The sequence below is a fragment of the Coenobita brevimanus genome, chromosome 90 (genome assembly GCF_032717465.1).
Source record: "Coenobita brevimanus isolate Jiangsu-jjx chromosome 90, ASM3271746v2, whole genome shotgun sequence".
NCBI lineage: Eukaryota > Metazoa > Arthropoda > Malacostraca > Decapoda > Coenobitidae > Coenobita > Coenobita brevimanus.
In genome coordinates this window covers 36,283,330-36,300,568 of record NC_137043.1, presented here as the reverse complement: position 1 = coordinate 36,300,568, position 17,239 = coordinate 36,283,330, and the positions used below count along the sequence as shown (strand labels likewise).

The 17,239-nt window shown below is 40.0% G+C and overlaps 2 protein-coding genes across 4 annotated transcripts in view; both read right to left on the bottom strand.

Moving 5' to 3' along the window:
* Positions 1-10,634, bottom strand: part of LOC145411582 (dosage compensation regulator mle-like) — a 29,123-nt gene extending 18,489 nt beyond the window's left edge. For 2 of the 3 annotated variants that reach the window (XR_013899441.1, XM_080281593.1), the window contains exons 1-8: positions 10,502-10,634; positions 9,737-9,876; positions 4,862-4,908; positions 3,909-4,135; positions 3,216-3,392; positions 2,081-2,278; positions 417-746; positions 31-228 (exon numbers count right to left, since the gene is read on the bottom strand). Coding sequence is in view for 2 of the 3 variants with exons in the window: in XM_080281593.1 (XP_080137719.1) it covers positions 31-228; positions 417-746; positions 2,081-2,278; positions 3,216-3,392; positions 3,909-4,135; positions 4,862-4,908; positions 9,737-9,876; positions 10,502-10,615 (1,431 nt within the window). In the remaining variant the exon portion in view is untranslated. Of the gene's footprint in view, positions 1-30; positions 229-416; positions 747-2,080; positions 2,279-3,215; positions 3,393-3,908; positions 4,136-4,861; positions 4,909-8,250; positions 8,315-9,736; positions 9,877-10,501 lie in introns of those variants that run through there. The other variant, XM_080281594.1, reaches the window with a different exon arrangement.
* A 47-nt stretch (positions 10,635-10,681) lies between these two features.
* Positions 10,682-16,925, bottom strand: LOC145411674 (ATP-dependent RNA helicase A protein-like; the record flags this gene model as incomplete). The annotated part of the gene is made up of 4 exons (XM_080281680.1): positions 16,892-16,925; positions 15,180-15,299; positions 11,916-12,088; positions 10,682-10,732 (listed from the first exon to the last, which is right to left on the bottom strand). Coding segments are annotated over exons 2-4 (306 nt in total), but the record flags the coding sequence as incomplete, so codon positions are not given.
* Positions 16,926-17,239: the final 314 nt, after the last annotated feature.

Genomic DNA, 17,239 nt, shown 5'->3' with positions numbered 1-17,239 from the left:
GAAAAAGAGAAAAAGAAAAATGAACCATACCTTCTTATTACGTTTCTTGGTGTCAGGAGGTGGGATGAATTTGGTGAGCTCAATGCAGTCCTCAAGGAAGTACTCTTGGACAGGGTAGGCACGTCCAGGGACCTCAATCACAACGGGGTTAGAGAAGTACGCAGAGAAGAGAGTGATGTCAATTGTGGCTGACATCAGAATGAGACGCAGGTCAGGGAATGCAAGCACCTGTGATGGAGAAATTGGACAGGGCATGGTGATATAATCTCCCTGCACACAAAGCATATTCGAAGACAAAGTTTAATTGTACGTAAGTATAACAACGATGATAAATTACTGATACAAAGTACTGTACTTCAAAATTCTATTGACTCATTTATTACATATGCAATGACTAGAATCTCCTTGCAACTCACCATGTCTCTCAGAACAATAAGGATAAAATCAGTGTTGATGTCTCTCTCGTGAATTTCATCCACAATAACATGTGAAACACCCCTGAGTCCAGCCTCAAGTTTCCTCAGCAAAACTCCTACAGTACAGAAGAGAACTCCAGCATATGGCCTTGGAAGCACAGACTCAAAACGCACAGAGTACCCCACACTGCGTCCCAGTTCCTCACAACGCTCCACAGCAATGCGATCAGCCACAGACACAGCGGAGATGCGTCGGGGTTGTGTCACTACAATGTTGCAATATGCACCGGACCCTGCTTGTATGTAGTCGTCTAGAATATACTGACACACCTGCAAGAATGTAAAAAAAAAAGTTGTTAACTCAATGAATCTGGCTGACATTTTTTTTTTTTTTTTTAACTCTCACCGCTGGTGCTGGAAAGGGATGTTGGTTATACACGGCACCAATATAACCAACTGCTCCTGAGCCTAGTTATACAATCATCCTCAACTAACTCCCTCTCTGCCTATGAAAGGAGGATGCAGGACTGCCTGCAGTCCTCCAGGATTTTATTTCAGATGATCCCGGGTCTACAGCTACCACAATACCCCGATATACGATACCCCTAGATGCAATAACCCAGCTTAACGATGGGGGTAGAAATATCACCATACCCAGCATAATGATCGCCAAACCCCAGTTTAACAACGGATTTTAATTTTGTTTATTTTTAAACATTTTTTATTATATTTTAGACTAAAATTGTGTGTTTAGGTTGATTTATAAACAGTTTTTAGACTTTGATTACTGTGTTTTAGCCACAGATGGGGTGAACATTGTAATTTTGAGGTACAGTTTACTAAGTTTGTTTTCCAGACTTATATTTGATTATTTTCATATTTTATTTTGGTTTTGGTGAGATATTTACAAGTGTTAGGCTTAGGTTAGCCTCTTTTACAGCTGCTCAGCCACTTAGATTGACTTTAAACTTGTTTTTGGGCTCATTTGGGTGGGTTTTGGACTTGGCTGGAGGGGGGGGGACTCAAGGCTGAGAAACACATCCCATTACTTTACATGTTAAAACTACCCCGATACACGATACCCCACCTAACGATGGGTTTTTACCTAACCAATTACATTGTTATTTACTATTCTCACTGCTACCCCACCCATATTGTCTTGCCATATAGTTTGCAGTCCACCATCCTCTTTTGGGGAGAAAGGAAAGTAACTGAAGGATGCTGATATAACCAGTCAGTTGAGCCACCCAGTTATACTGGTACCACCACCTAACAAAGGCATCCCTCTCCACAATCAGTGAGAGGATACTGAGGTCAATGTGTAAAGTAAATCACTACAGATGTGCTTGTGTGTCGAATAAACAGCCAAGGAAGATATGCTGATGTGCAGAATAAACCTGTAAGGAAGATATGCTAATGTGCAGCATTAACTGCAGTGGAAGATGTGCCAATGTGCAGAATAAATTGCAATGGAAGAAGTACTAAGAAATCTCCAAACCCAATTACAGTATGACGCTACAGCTACATCAATAACATGCAAGAGGATAATAAGGCTTAAAGAGAATAAATCACTAAACGAAGATGAGCTACTGTACAGAATAAACTGCTAAGGAAGCTGAGCTAAGGTACCTCCAAAGCCACTTAAATATGACCCTAAACCTCACCTGTGTCGTCTTGCCGCAACCAGTATTTCCTCTGATGATAGTGACAGGGTTATCATAGATGGCGGCCATAATGTCCTGTCTCATGGCTGCCACTGGAAGTCTATTTCGCTGCTGCATCATCTCCTGCAATTTTCCATCCGTTTGCAGTCGGTCCTGGTGTTCTCTTTGTAGCTGCCCACTCAGCTCTCCAAGGCTCATCTAGACAAGTAAAACAGTGGTAAAAATCAATAATCGGCTTACCAATGCTCATTTATGATGGGAAAACCCAATAATCAATATTCTGAAAGCTCTATCCTGAGGTAACATTGATAATTAACTCACCTAGCCTCAACTACGGAGGTAAACATAAATAATCAACTCTCCAAGGCTCACCAAGTTCAATAATCGACCCTCAAAGTGATCATACATCCATCTAAAACTATGAATGCCTTTGCATCACACCACTCAAGCTGGCAGAAGACGGAAATTTTCTCATACACTTTTCACTTTCATTTTACCAATATTAATCTGGAATGTATTGGTGTTGTAATGAGGTGGTTTGAGGTGGTTTCGGCATGTTGAAACGATGCAGGATGACCACTGGGTGCTGAAAGTAGGAGGTGTGAACATCAAGGGTAATGTTGCAAAAGGCGGACAGAAAAAGACCTGGGACAAGATCATTGTGTGACCTCAGGGATATGGGTCTGAATAGGGAAGCTGCCAGAGACTGAGCAGTATGGACAGCTGCCATAAGGTGACCAAACCCAACACGTGCAAGCATGTTGGAATCTTTACAAACAATACAAATTTATGTGCAAGTGTTTTCCTTCTACATGAGATGCTGATTCATGTTACTTTCAAACACTGTAAATATTCCAAACTATCTATATATTATCAAACACTTTTATATTGCCCCATCTTGCAAGAAGTACTGCAGCATCAGCATACAACAAATTTGGGCAAGTACTGCAGCATCAGCATACAACAAATTTGAGATATTCCATCCATCACCAATCATTACCAATGCCATCCCTCTCTCCATTACTCGTGTTTTTACTTCTCCCCTACCCCATCCATATATATATTGAACAACCATAGGGACATCACACAACCTTGTCGATATATATATATAAAAGTGAAGTTGGGTGATACTAACCGTAGCCAGTGGCCCTTCATCCATATTGCAAGCAGTCCAAGGGTTCCAGTTGGGCTGGGGTGGTGACCATGACACCACACCACCACTGCTAATAAGTGGACCACCGTCTTCACTTCCCTGTAGCCCAATATGTTTCATGTCTGGCACCAGGTTCACTGCCTGTTGTGGATTATCACTCTGGAAAGAAGAACACAGGTTATGTACTGGGTACTCTTGTGGATTGTCAGTCTTAATGATAACTAAATTGTCATTCATTCATATATCACTCCATCATGAAGAAAAGTATGTACTCTGACTCCCTAAATGCCATTCAGATATCATTCTTTAATGATGAAGACTGTTTAGTGGACTGTCACTCTGTACTGTGAAATACAGGCTATGTACTCTGACTTCCTACTATATATCATTCAGATGTCCTCCAAACATCCATTTACATCTCTACTGTCTCATTGAACTAGTAATGCTGTAAGTCCCAGCACTGTATCCATGTAGACACATTACTGAAGGATTCATGCACTAAAGAGGTCTCTTAAAGATATAATGGTGTACAGCATTTGAATTCATGAAAGAATTGCAAAGTAAGATCCTGATCATTCTCCATACTTACCTGTCTGCGGTTGCCTTGTGTAGTAAAGCAGCCTACACACCAAAGTAACCCATGATACAACTAGAGGAACTACTACTCATACTCACTGGGGTTATTGGTTCCACGTTGGCAAACTTTAGTGCTGCATCCAGCTGAGTTATGAGCTCTGGAGACAGTTCCACCTTGTATGGTCCTAACTGCTCACTCTCTTTCTTCTTGAGGGTGCCAGAGAAGGCCTCAATCACATTCAGATGGTACAACTGACGCACAAGGGACAGGGAACAGCTCTTACTAGCAGCCTGCTTGTTGGACCCAGTCTCACGTGCATAGATGTCTGAAGGAGACAATAATTCTCAGCTGTAGGTGTGCAATATGTCCTGCATTGGTTACAAAAAATAATTAATATAAACCATATTATCTGCCATCCCGTGTAATTTAGACTATTAAAACTGGGTTAACTACACCATTAATTTCTTATCAAAATATATAATTAGAGCATTTTCCTACTGTTGGTTATGTGGTACCTTTACATTTTTTTTTTATTACTAACATTACACATTATGCTGATATATATATATATACATACATACACCACCCAATCCTTTGTCGCCCCATGAGGAGAATAGGAGCCCGGGGCTAGGCAAACTGGTCCTGGCATTTAAGATGGGAGTGACCAGCCTCACTCATCCCTGAGTGGCATTACATGAACAATAAAATGTCCAATCATGATTTATAAGTGTACACCGAGTTTACCTACTAGGGGTCACTCAGTTAAACATTATTTATGGCTACTAGTAACTCTTAAGGAATACCCATATTCGAGTCTATTTTCTCAATAATTCCCTGAGTTAGCAAATTCAGTCTGAAGAACATTTTTACAAAACTATTTAGCAGACAAGATCTAAATGATGGCAAAATATGACATACCAACTCATTACAAAAGAACATGTAAGGAGTGATTTGATATATCATCCTGTTTTCAACATCGGTGTCACAAGCATTAAAAAATCCCAAGGATGGGTTAAAGCTAGAGGGATTAATACTTCTTCCACTGACTTACTTCTGCTCAGCTGCTTCACATAGAAAGACATCTCAGCCACAAAACTCCTGAAAACAACAGTAAATTCAAAAGGTGAATATGTTGTGGGGCACAGCTATTCTGAAACCATCCATGCATCATACAATCCATTCAAGTATTAACACAACATGATGTATCGCAAACTAATGATGGTACACATTAAAGATTAACTGTATTTTCATTTACTGCAGAAAAATACAGGACATCTTGTAACATAGCCTGTGGTAATATAACACAGCATACAACAATAACTGTACTCGCTAAAACTGCTGCAATATCAGTGACATATGCGAAATGCAAAATAATATGTAACTAACAACTGATTATCTATATTCAGTAAGTTGACCAACACTTCCATTTGTGGAGACAATGTAACTGCACAACAGAGCACAGTTTTAATAAACTGATCTAGCAATTCAGCACTCAAACGATGTACAATTAATAAAACCACCACTAATGGTACCGAAAATTCTTTGTGATCATCAAAGTTCTCCCTATGAGCTGTAAAGAGACTTGGTCTGTCTTATACAATGGTAGCTAAAGTCAAACGTAAGTGAAGTGGTGTACAGCACACACAAATATCCAAGTGCGATAAAAGTCCTCCAGCTCGACCACTAATCATCCAAACATCCCAATACTCCGAACTTTTCAGGTTGAAAATTTTCCTATTTTTCTGGGCTTTCTTCAGATTTTTCTGGGCTTTATCTACGGATTTCTCTGGCCTGGACTTGCCCTTGGACTTGGATGTATCTGCTTGCAACTATTCATCTACACTTCTATGCATTCCCAGTGAATAAAACAATAACCCATATCATTTTAAGTGATAATTTAATGATCACGTACATATTTCTAATGTTTTCAAAGGTCCCTCCTGATTATTTAAAAAAAAAAAAAAAAAGTCTGAAAGACCGTCAGTCCCCTGCGATTCGGATTACAGGACGTTCACTGTACAGTACTCAGTAAGGTATAAATGCTGTGATTATTCATGATAACTTTCTATAACAAGAGATCAGAGTCTGAAAATTATTTGTTTTTTTACCATTTTTATCAGACAAGATAACATCCATTACATAACACTGAGCAGCAAATCCCAAATCTTTGCAGGTCTGTTAAATAGCCAATACAGTAAATGAATAACCGTCAATAAAATCCCAAAGTGTACTTTACTGAGCAGAAAATTAATAGTGTAACTGGAATCACGATGTGATAGTAAAATTATTAAGAGAAATATTACAGCACTGGTCTCCTGACTATACAAACATTGCATTACTGCTACATATTTTTGTTGATTTGGAAAAGGCCTTTGACAGAGTCCCTAGAGAGGTGGTGAAGTGGGCAATGAGAAAGCCTGGCTTGGAGGAGTGGCTGGTTAGGGTGATTATGGCTATGTATGTGGGTGCTCACACCCAGGTAAGAGTGAATGGAGATTTGAGTGATGAGTTTTCCATGAATGTTGGTGTGCATCAGGAGTCAGTTTTGAGTCCCATGTTGTTTATCATGGTACCTGAAGCCCTTTCACATGACTTTAGAAACGGACTCCCGTGGGAGTTGTTGTATGCTAATGATTTGGTGTTGATTGCAGAGAGCGAAAGGGAGGCGGAGGAAAGGTTTAGGAAGTGGAGAGATGGTATGGGGCACAAGGGCTTAAGGGTAAATGCAGATAAAACAAAAGTGACGATATCTAGGGTTGGTGGTGGTACTGTCAAAGACGAGGGAGAGTGGCCATGTGCAGTTTGCCACAAGGGCATGGGAAGTAATTCCATCTTGTGCGGTATTTGTGATAAAGGGGTGCATAAGAGATGTAGTAGTATCAGAGGTAGACTGCAGGATAATGCTGATTTTATGTGTACAGCGTGTCAGGGATAGCAGGTGGAGATTGTCAGACGTGAAAGGATTGAACTTGCTGGTGAATCTCTTGAGTGTGTGGAAGAGTTTTGTTATTTGGGAGACATGTTGTGTGCTGGAGGTGGGGCTGGAGCTAGCTCTGTGGCTAGGGTGAGAAGTGGTTGGAAGAAGTTCAGGGAGCTCTTGCCTCTCCTGACATTGAGAGGACTCTCCCTACGTGCTAAGGGGTCTTTGTATGCAACATGTGTTAGGAATGTAATGCTGTATGGTAGTGAGACCTGGGCAGTGAAGAAGGAGGATATTCGTCGGCTCAGACGTACAGAAATTACAATGATTTGGTGGATGTGCAGTGGGTCCCTGCGTCCAAGGTCTGGGGGGGCTGGGTTTACGATGGAAGAGTTGAGGTAGGATGGAACTGGAGTGTATTGGTGCTGTGATGAGGAGAGGTAGACTGAGATGGTTTGGACATGTGGAGAGGATGGGGGATAATAATTGGGTGAGGAAGGTGAGAAGTGTTAATATCGGGGGTGGGGTTATGAGGAGTAGACCGAGAAAGACATGGGACAAGGTCATTAAGTGTGACCTCAGGGTTAAGGGACTGAACAGGGAGGCTGCACTAGATCGTGCAGCATGGAGAGCCGCCATTAGGTGACCAGGGCCGACGCATGCAAGCATGTTGGAGCCCTTAAAAATGAAACAAAATGAAACGATTACAGTAATTCTTTTACATATTACAATAATTCTTAATTTAAAATGTATTTAATGTATCCTTTTTCATGATAAAGCATGTTATTAGATTAGGTAAAGTTTTTCTTCTAGGATGGTTGGTTAAGAAGGTCAGACTAATAAAGACTGATGGATATTTAAAAGAATAAGTTATGCTGCATTTAAAATCACTGGATACCTGTAAATGTGATAAAGACATATAATATTACCTGGTAAATTTCAAAACAATCAGAAACACCTTTATAAAGTGCTGTATTACGGTATGTACAGTTTATTTCCACCCACTCCACCACAAAACCACAGGACAAAGATTTTACTATGAAAACTTCTAGTGCTGGTAACAAACTCTTAATTGACGCCTGACAAAAAGGACAAGGGAGGGTTAAGACAGTTAATCCTATATTATCCCTTGCAAGATGTAGGAGCCCAAAGTTGGAGTACCACAGTTAGGCACATTTAAAGGTAGCTGATTGGCCTACAACTTAGGTGGCATTACCTGGTACATCACTGGGGAAAAAAAAAAAAAAAAAAAAAAAAAAAAAAAAAAAAAAACTCTACTTGATGCTTGGGGATTCAAACCTGTGCAAGGATACCTTTACTTAACTGGAACCTAGACCATTAAACCACAGGTATCTAATTCAGTATTAACCCTTTCAAAACCATGACATTATCACTGTAAATTTTATCTTTGCTACTGCCAAATGATTTAATTCAGCCTAATAAAATCAGAAGGATTAAAAGTGCTTGTATGTCATGATAGTAAGCAGGTTAATAAATACACACAGGTATTGGGATCTCACCTTGCATACACCTGGACAGGTGGTGAAGCCGAGGGGCGGCCCATTCAGATGCTGCAGCCTGTGGGGAACACTGCTTTCCATAGATTGACTACTTCCTTCATATACTTTCAGGGCTCCTCCATGGCTCCATTATTGCATTTTCTTGTACAGTTATCTCAAGTTCCTCCATAAACTACCAATATTGTCGTACAGTATCGTATAAGGTAATAACCACACTATTTTTAATCACAATCCATTTGACTCAAGAGTTTAAGTTACCTGAATAAGATTCTATACACAAGCTTCACAATGGATCTAAACCCCAAATTGAAGTGATTCAGTTTCTTATATTATAAAGTCTTTATCTTGTGCCAGTATGGCTATATGAGTATTGAATAAAATTTCATACAGTACAATCTTCAATGTCTTATGAATTTACCCATAACCAAAGTTATTCATTTCTTATATAATACAGGGTCTTTATCTTGAGCCAGTATGGGTATAATCAGCACACAGCTTAAGCCCAAGCATATAACTGCTGAGCAGTAGCTGTCAGTTTAGAGCTCAACTCAGATCTCACTCTCTATGTTTTTATAATAGCTTTGCAATACCAGACCATCAAACATACCTTTGATGAGCTCCATTGCAACTTGGCCTAGCATAAAGTGAGAGATCTATGTATCTTCTTATGCTCATTATATTAATTCAAATTCATGACTTGAATCCAGTAAAGCAGTGTTCCTCACAAACCCAGCTAGTTTCCACAAGATCATGAGGGAAAACATAACTGCTTTTCACTCATTATCTTTGGTATGTTATATATAAATAAACTCTGTTTCCCTTTGCAACCAAACTAAATAGCTGGTTGACTTTGCAATAATTCAGTGATGACTAGCATCACTAAACTATCACACTGAGTATACTACTGCAGTCAGGTATCCAAGTCTGAACATGGTGAAGTGATTCAACATGTTTCTACGAGGATACCTGAAATGATACGGTAATTTATATTGACCTTTCAAGGACGTGTCAAAATTTGTAAATAATATTCACCAATACGGCAATTATTCATTAGTTATAAAGCACAGTTTACTACAAGGAAACCCAGGATGGGGATAGGAGGGAGAAAAAAAAAAGAAATGCTACTTGATACTGATTTAAGTGTCCATGTTTACTCAAGAGAACAATGCTGAGAATAGTAGCCCAGTGATCATGTTACAGAGTTACCTCTTCATAACAAAAATCTGAAATATCTATTTCCTTTCTACACCATCTTCCAAACCTTTTAACTTTTAAAAGAAGTTTAAAGAAACCATTACATTAAATTCCAAATTATTGCTTCTTTAACCCTTGCACTGCAGCTGGGGCACTTGGGTATCTTATTCATGCAAACAATATTAGACTCTTATCAGGTGCAAAAAAACTAATCAGGTTGGGATGATGATAATGATGATGATGGCAAATTTGCAAGGTTGAAATCCCAGGAATCACAAGGTTATGATCTTACCTGTTATGGTCAGGTCCCACAGCACTATACTTGTAATCAGCTTTAATTTTATTGGTCTGCAGAAACATGTGTAGACGAGACTTGGCATTCTCTATTGTCCAGTTCCCATGGATACCAGCTGTCAAGTCCACATCCTCTGCCTGGGGGTTAATATTGAATTAGTGGTTAGAATGCCCAGCTGGAGTACCAATCTTCCATAGGCTCTAACCCCAGTAAAGTATGTGACTGAGTTTTTTAAATTATGTCATGCCATCACAGGGCTCTTGTTTGGCGAGCCACAGCTCACAAATCCGAGTATTTTTTCCCTTCAGCGAACAAATTTTACATGCAAGTCGCCTTTTGGCGAGGAGAAAATACATCCACTTCAAAACTCAGTAAACTACAAAATAACTAAATCTCCCTTAAATGAACAAAATAGCACATTGTGATCGATTATCAAGTCTTTCCTTGTCACCATTGTGAATGTTTAAAAACTCATTATATGATTCTAATCATCACAGTGTGTATATAAATAATTTATTGCTCGTAAAATATTTCGGCTCGTAGTCAGTTTGGCTACTAAAAACTTACTTGGCTCGTAAATCTGAAACCCTAGGAGCCAAATGGCTCGCAACCATCGGCAGTTAGCAAGAGCCCTGCATCAAGGGAGGTAGGTTGGTCATCTACCCAAGTACTGTACCTAATCATAAGAACAATATGTAACTTCTCTTTAATGTCACAGGTTATACTCACAATGCAACAGCTTTGTCAGTCTTTGCTGCTTACCTCCTCAACATCCTTATGTTGCTGCAGCCTTTCCATGTATGTCATTTGTCGATCGCCATGCTGGATAGGACGGTACACATTTCCTGCATCTCTCAGACCAGGCACGGGAGCCATGGGAGCAGAGAACTTAAAATCTGTCTCATCCCCTTGACCACCACCACCACCACCACCACCACCACCACCACCACCACCATCACCACTTCCTCCTCCCGTTTCCTGTTTGTCTGTAGCCTGTAGGGATGAAATGCATCTAATGAATAACACGCAATATGCAAAATGTGAATATGTGTGCGTGTCACACTGGCAAACATGTCAGCTGAGAAAAAGCAAATTAAGACTGACCTATTCCTCTCATCAGTTACTTTTTCACAGATTTTCTATCTTTTACTAAGATAAAGGTAAAAGTAAAGGTGAGGGAAGATGCCTTAAATTTGGCCATGGTGCTCATCTCCATAACTTGCATCTTTGGGCCTATGGTGGGTTTTCACCCAATACAATATCCTGGGATAAAAGGCCACTGCATCATGCCAGTTACCACAGTTACCTCCCCTACATGTTACCCTATGTACTGATTTTACATACCAATCCATAAAGGCTGGCTGGACACCGCAGTTAAGTGACACAAGCTGTCCACACCAGGATTGAAACCCTGGTGATAATGAACCAGCAGCTTCACAATCAGCGACACTGACCACTCAGGCACCACAGTTTCAACTTTAACAGTTTCAGTTATTTTTGAACGAGTAAACCATCAAAATACAAGAAGATACAAGAATCTGTTGCTAACTCATCTGAAAATACACTCCCAAGAAGTTGATTCTAAAGCCATCTGGTATTTTGGGGCACTACAGATGGTTTATAGGAGATAAAGTCATATCATGGTTGTGGGGGCCCTTTTATTAGGGGCTTCTTTAACATTTTTAGCAATTCATCAGTCTATCTGTTCTCTACCTTGCAGAGGGTGGTAGGGAGGATGATCACATTTCCTGTACCTTTAATTGGCAGAGTTTTGTCTTTTTGCTGCTTATCTCGCATGCCTCAGCAGTAGCAGTAAAACAATGCTACATCTCAACATCCTTTGCATTACTTTTTTGTGACTAGTATCATATTCTAGCACTAATCTAGTGCTACGACTCAGCATTCAAGAAGGGGAGATGGCAATTTTAGGCAGAGTTAATGAGAAAAGAGCTGTTGTTTTGTTACTGTTTAACCCTAGCCCACCTGGCCCAGCAGACCTGTCAACTGCAGGTAAGCAACTGCCTCTATAGTCTATGGGGTCATCCCACAGGATCCTTACACCATTATGTGTATGTGTCTCCTTAGTGAAACGGGTACTGTATACTATAGCTGTGGGGGGGATGGGAATTTTAGGCCAAGCGAAAAATAGTATACATTGTTGTATGACAGCTCTCACCTGCAGATCAGGAGCGTCCTCGGCGCTGACCTCTCCTTGACGTATAAGATACTGCACAAAGTCCTTAGCTGCATTGCTGTGGGCATCTTTCTTGTTAGTAGAATTTCCCACACCCACATAATTGTAGCCAGGTACACGCACCTCACACAGGAACCGCTGACGATGTTTGGGTCCTTAAAGTGAGTACAGTAGAATATGAGATATCTGACTTCCTCTCAACAATGTTTTGGTCCTTAAAAGAGGTAGGAAGAATAATTCAAGGTACCGTACCTGACTACCTCCTATCAAAGTAAAACAAACATATGCCCAACACCACCATACTGTACAGGATAACCTCACTAGTCTTACACTGTCAATTCCTGTACAGTATTGTATGCTGCCTTCATTAATACCTTCACTGCTACGCATCATTCAAAGTTGAATAAAATCACCTATAGCTGCAATATTCTACAAACCGGTAGTCATGTAAACTAAGTACTGTAACTAGCCTTGACCATACATTAATGCAGTACTTCACTGCTACTCATCATTCCAAAGGTGAATAACATCAGCTGGAGATGTAATAAATTAAAATTACACATCACTAGTGGGAAAAGGTTAAGGTTTTCTGAAAATCTGTACCATAAAGAACAGTGTGACCTACAGATGCAACAATAACAAAAAAAAAAAAAAACTGTCATTAGGGAGAAGGGGTTGATGTTCTCTGACAATCTGTACCATGAGGAATACAACCACCAACATATGTAACAATAATCTAAAATTATGTGTAATCAAGGGAAGAGGTTTATATTTCTTTAGAATCTGTGGGACAAGGAACTGTTAGCTGTATTATACATGCCGTGCCTGAGTCTGTGGGCACAATACACCTGTAACAGCTAGGGCAGGGGAACACCACACTCACCCTTGCTCTAGGCTTGATAAGTGTACACAGTGGCAATCCTCATACACTGCTACTGCACTCATCAGCCATGTACCCAATTACTGTAGTTGGTCCACCTTAACAAAATTTTTGTCCTTTAGCAACGCCTTTCTTTCTCATCCTTTTGCAGCTAATTTCTCACAATTCAATAACAAAAAAAGATAATACCTTGCATCTACATTCTCCCCACAGCATTTCTTCAAAGCTAGTATCACATTTTTGTGTCTATCTCTTGTTCAGCTCAACATTCAAGATGGAGAGAAGGAAATTTTACGTCAGGTTACAGTGGACAAAGTAAATTTTAGTGTGCTGTTTCCTTAAGATGAGTAAATAAAACATACATACATACATTATCTAATCATGTGTTGCCCCATGAGGAGCGTAGAAGCCCAGGGGTTGCCAAGCTAGTCCTGACATTTAAGATGAGAGCAACCAGCCTCAAAACCTCCCTGAAGGGCATTACATGAGCAACAAACACCATCCACCCTTTGGATATAAACCTACACAGGCTCAATACAGATTGAGTGCCTTATCTACCCATTAAACCACCAGGCACCAGTGTGGTTATATGGTTACCACCCAGCGTAGTAAATGATTTCCTTGTGTACAGGAAACCATTTGGCTTGTCACTCAGTGTAAAGACACCTGTAGACAGAAGGAAAGGGAAAGAAAGACAGAAGAAGAAGGAAGAAAGAAAGGAAAGGCCAGTTACCGGAAAGCAGCATTACATCAAGTGGATGGATGTTGAGTGCCCCTGCCTACACACGCACACACACACACACACACAAAACTGAAGATGTCAAAATTTTCAGCAGAAAGAAAACAATAAATACTTCCATACAACTTTACTGACCTTACAGACACTTTTGAAACTAGAGGGGTTAGGTATTGCTTTCATAGCCTCCCTCACAACTATAGTGTTCCCTTAAATTTAACAGAATTATCTGGGAAGAAGATGAAACTTAGGCTCTTATACATGGAAAAAAGACATAGAAAAGTAGCAAGGTGAATGACTAAAAGTTTTCCATCCTAATGAATATGCTACATCACCCACTTCACTACAATGATGTTTTTTTACTTCCAGATGATTTTTACTCAGCTTTGGAATAATGCCTAATGGTGACGGGGCTAACGATGACTATATCATATCAAATCTCTCCATTTTTGAAAAGCCTGAATACAATTTTCTTGACACACGAAGAATAAAATACAGAATGTCATCTGGCTGAAGGGTTGTCTTGAGAAGTTGTGATAGCTTTTAAGTCCACAGAATACTACAGAGCTGCTACGAAGCCAGGCTCATCTGAATATGAATCACATGGATTTCAGGTTGAAGTTACTCTTTTCCCACAGCTCACCATCCTCATATGGTGGCACTGGGAATTAGCTGAGGGAAGCTTAAATAACTAGGCAGTTGAGCTAAACAGTTATACCAGTGCCACCACATGATGGTGTTCCTGCAGCACCAACTTCACTCAATACACAAGTAAAAAGCTATCATACAAAAATAATAAAAAACATTACAGCAATCTACTCATTAACCCCTAAAGTACACAATTTGCTAAGCAGGTCTGTCCCTCCAGCCGCAAAACAGGGTTGATTTTTCGACTTTCATCAAGGTGAAAATTTTTCTTCCACATTTCAAGAGTCTGAATTTACACATCTGAATATGTACTGTATGTTTCAGCCTGATTGACCTAATAGTTACCGTACAATCACCCATCAAAGATGCAAAAAAGTTACCAATCCCACATGGGCGAAAATATAAAATGTACAGAAAATTAATTATTTACGGTAAATAATTATACATACATAACTAACGTCAATGTGAAGTGTTCCCTAGGCATGAAATGTCAGCCTGGTATACGCCCATAACAACAAAACAAGCCAGGTGAAAAGTGGAGGTGGAGTGTGTGTGGCTGGAGAGGAGGAGGAGGATGGAGGGATAGGGGAGGGGGGAAGAGGGAGAGGGGAGAAGGGTTGCTATGCACACCGCTGTAGGGGGTATGGTTGGTTGGGAGGGGACAGTGTGGAGATTATGCAATGTGGCTGAGGGAGGTAAAGTGACAGTGTTCGGGGAGGAGGGGGGGGTCCTTCTCCCCCACCTTAGGGGGCCAGTCATGCCATACCACCCCAGACACTTTAGCTCTCATTGGTCTGATGCCATATACGTCACCAAAAGGGCGGAGTTACCCTCCCCCAGTTTTTTGTCTCTTTATCGATTGTGCGGGATAGGCTGGCGTGTCAAATAACACAAAAGCACGATCGAGCAGCGTAGGTCTTTAGGGGTTAATGATGTAATACTTCCCTACACAGAATAGCCAATACAGCTAGCAGAATCCTACCTGAATTTCGGACATTATAATCTGGAGTTAATTTTTTCTTGCCACAGAATGCATATAGCCAGGATTTTATATTTTCAGCCATCTTACTGACTTGTTACTGCACCAACAGAAACAGGGTCACTGAAATATAGAAAACATTGTCAGACACATTATGTTCATAAAAATCTGTCATACAGTATCGTCACAATGAATTACAATAAACACGTTTGAATATTCTAAGTTTCAAATTATTACCAGTACTTGGCAGTGAAGGAAAATAATTTTTTGTGTTTCATACATCACAGATTATTAACATTTGATTTTCAAACAAAAATATTGGAGAATACTGTATATGAAGTACTGTCCAGTACAACCTCACTATAACGGACTAATTGGGGCCCAAGCCAGTCCAAAAAATGCGAAAGTCCGATAAGCGCAACAGCTGGACTTCCCCCTGCTAATCCAGATTTTTTCCAATATATTAGACATTAGTCTGCATTGCACCTACGGTTTTTCACCATGGCGTAACCAACTGTTTTCACTACCACTGTAGTACTGCACTGTATTATACACTCACTACAATGATCATGGTATAAGATCTATAATAATACTGTACTGTACGCTGATAAACATGTCCGGCTGTCCAGACCACTTCTGGCTTTATTGGACTTTTCCCAATATATAAGGATTTACTCTAGACAGCTCCTCAAGTCCGATGAAAGCGAATTCTGGTATAATGAAATCCGTTTTATTGAGGTTTTACTGTATACCTACACTGCGATATTACAGAGCCATCTAAACGCCCCCTACAGTATGTTTACCATCAATCCAACTGACCAGGCAGGGTATCAGCATACCAAACAAACTTATATGTAAATAATTTAAATACCATAAATATTAATGGAAGCCTAACCACTGGCAATGAAACCTAACTGGGGGGCTTCACCAACCAGACCCCCCATGATTATAACCTACCTCACAGCGTGCAAACTTAAGTGTTCATTAGGTAAAACTTCACCAAAACAGCTTTGTGCATTAAGAGTGTTTGTTAATCATGGCGCATTCAGTAATCAGACATGTGATGGTAAAGGCAGGTGTAATCATAAAGCAAATCTTTATATCCATCAAAATCTGACATTCATTAAAATATGATACATGTTAGCAAAAATGATGCTTGGCAACTGAAACATATTTCGTAAAATCTAAGATATCCACAACATGAAGTACGGTAACTTATAATAATGGAACCCCTTATTTAATAACATTTCTAAATACATTAAAGAAAAAGCCACTATATACATTAATTGGTCCAGTCAACATTTTATTCTAATGGGAAATTTGGAAATACAGCGTCACTCATATTTTAATCCCACTTTTTATGCGTACAAGATATTCCGGCTACGGTGGGGGTTGGCAAGTTCTGTTGGCGAGCCACTAGATCGTGACCCATTAAATATGAACCTGTTAACTTCTGATGCCACCCTCACCCTGATTACATGCGACACATGACATAAAGTTCAACGTGGCATGAAACAAAATGGTGAATCAGAAATCAGATACGGAGGACCCCAAGCCAATGCTGTCTTAAACCGTCTGACACCGCTACCAGTTCCACATCCCAACAGTTTACCACTTACGCAAAGGGGCTTCCTATATCTTCTAGTTTAACTGTTCATAAATGCAGGGAATACTAAATTTAATACTAGACAAACACAAGAGGGCGAAATCATTACCGCTCACAGAATCACCTCCCGCCACCCACAGCCACCACACAGGAGTGTTACCATATAAAAATTTCTCGCCTGCTAGGATATAGCAGGAAATAAGCCCGCCCACCCCTCCAAAAAAAGCCATACCCACCACTAAATATCCCACCAAATCTTAATCTTAGCATAAACAATAATTAAGAAGGGATGTTTTAAACATTTACCATCTGGGGGGCAAATGTGATGCTAAATTATAAAGCAAAAAACATGAAGCTCACACCATTCATTCTTTGAAAAATGTATATTTACATGACAGTATAACACGCCACTCCACATAATACTATGATTGGTCTGTTGATGGAATCAAGTCTGGAT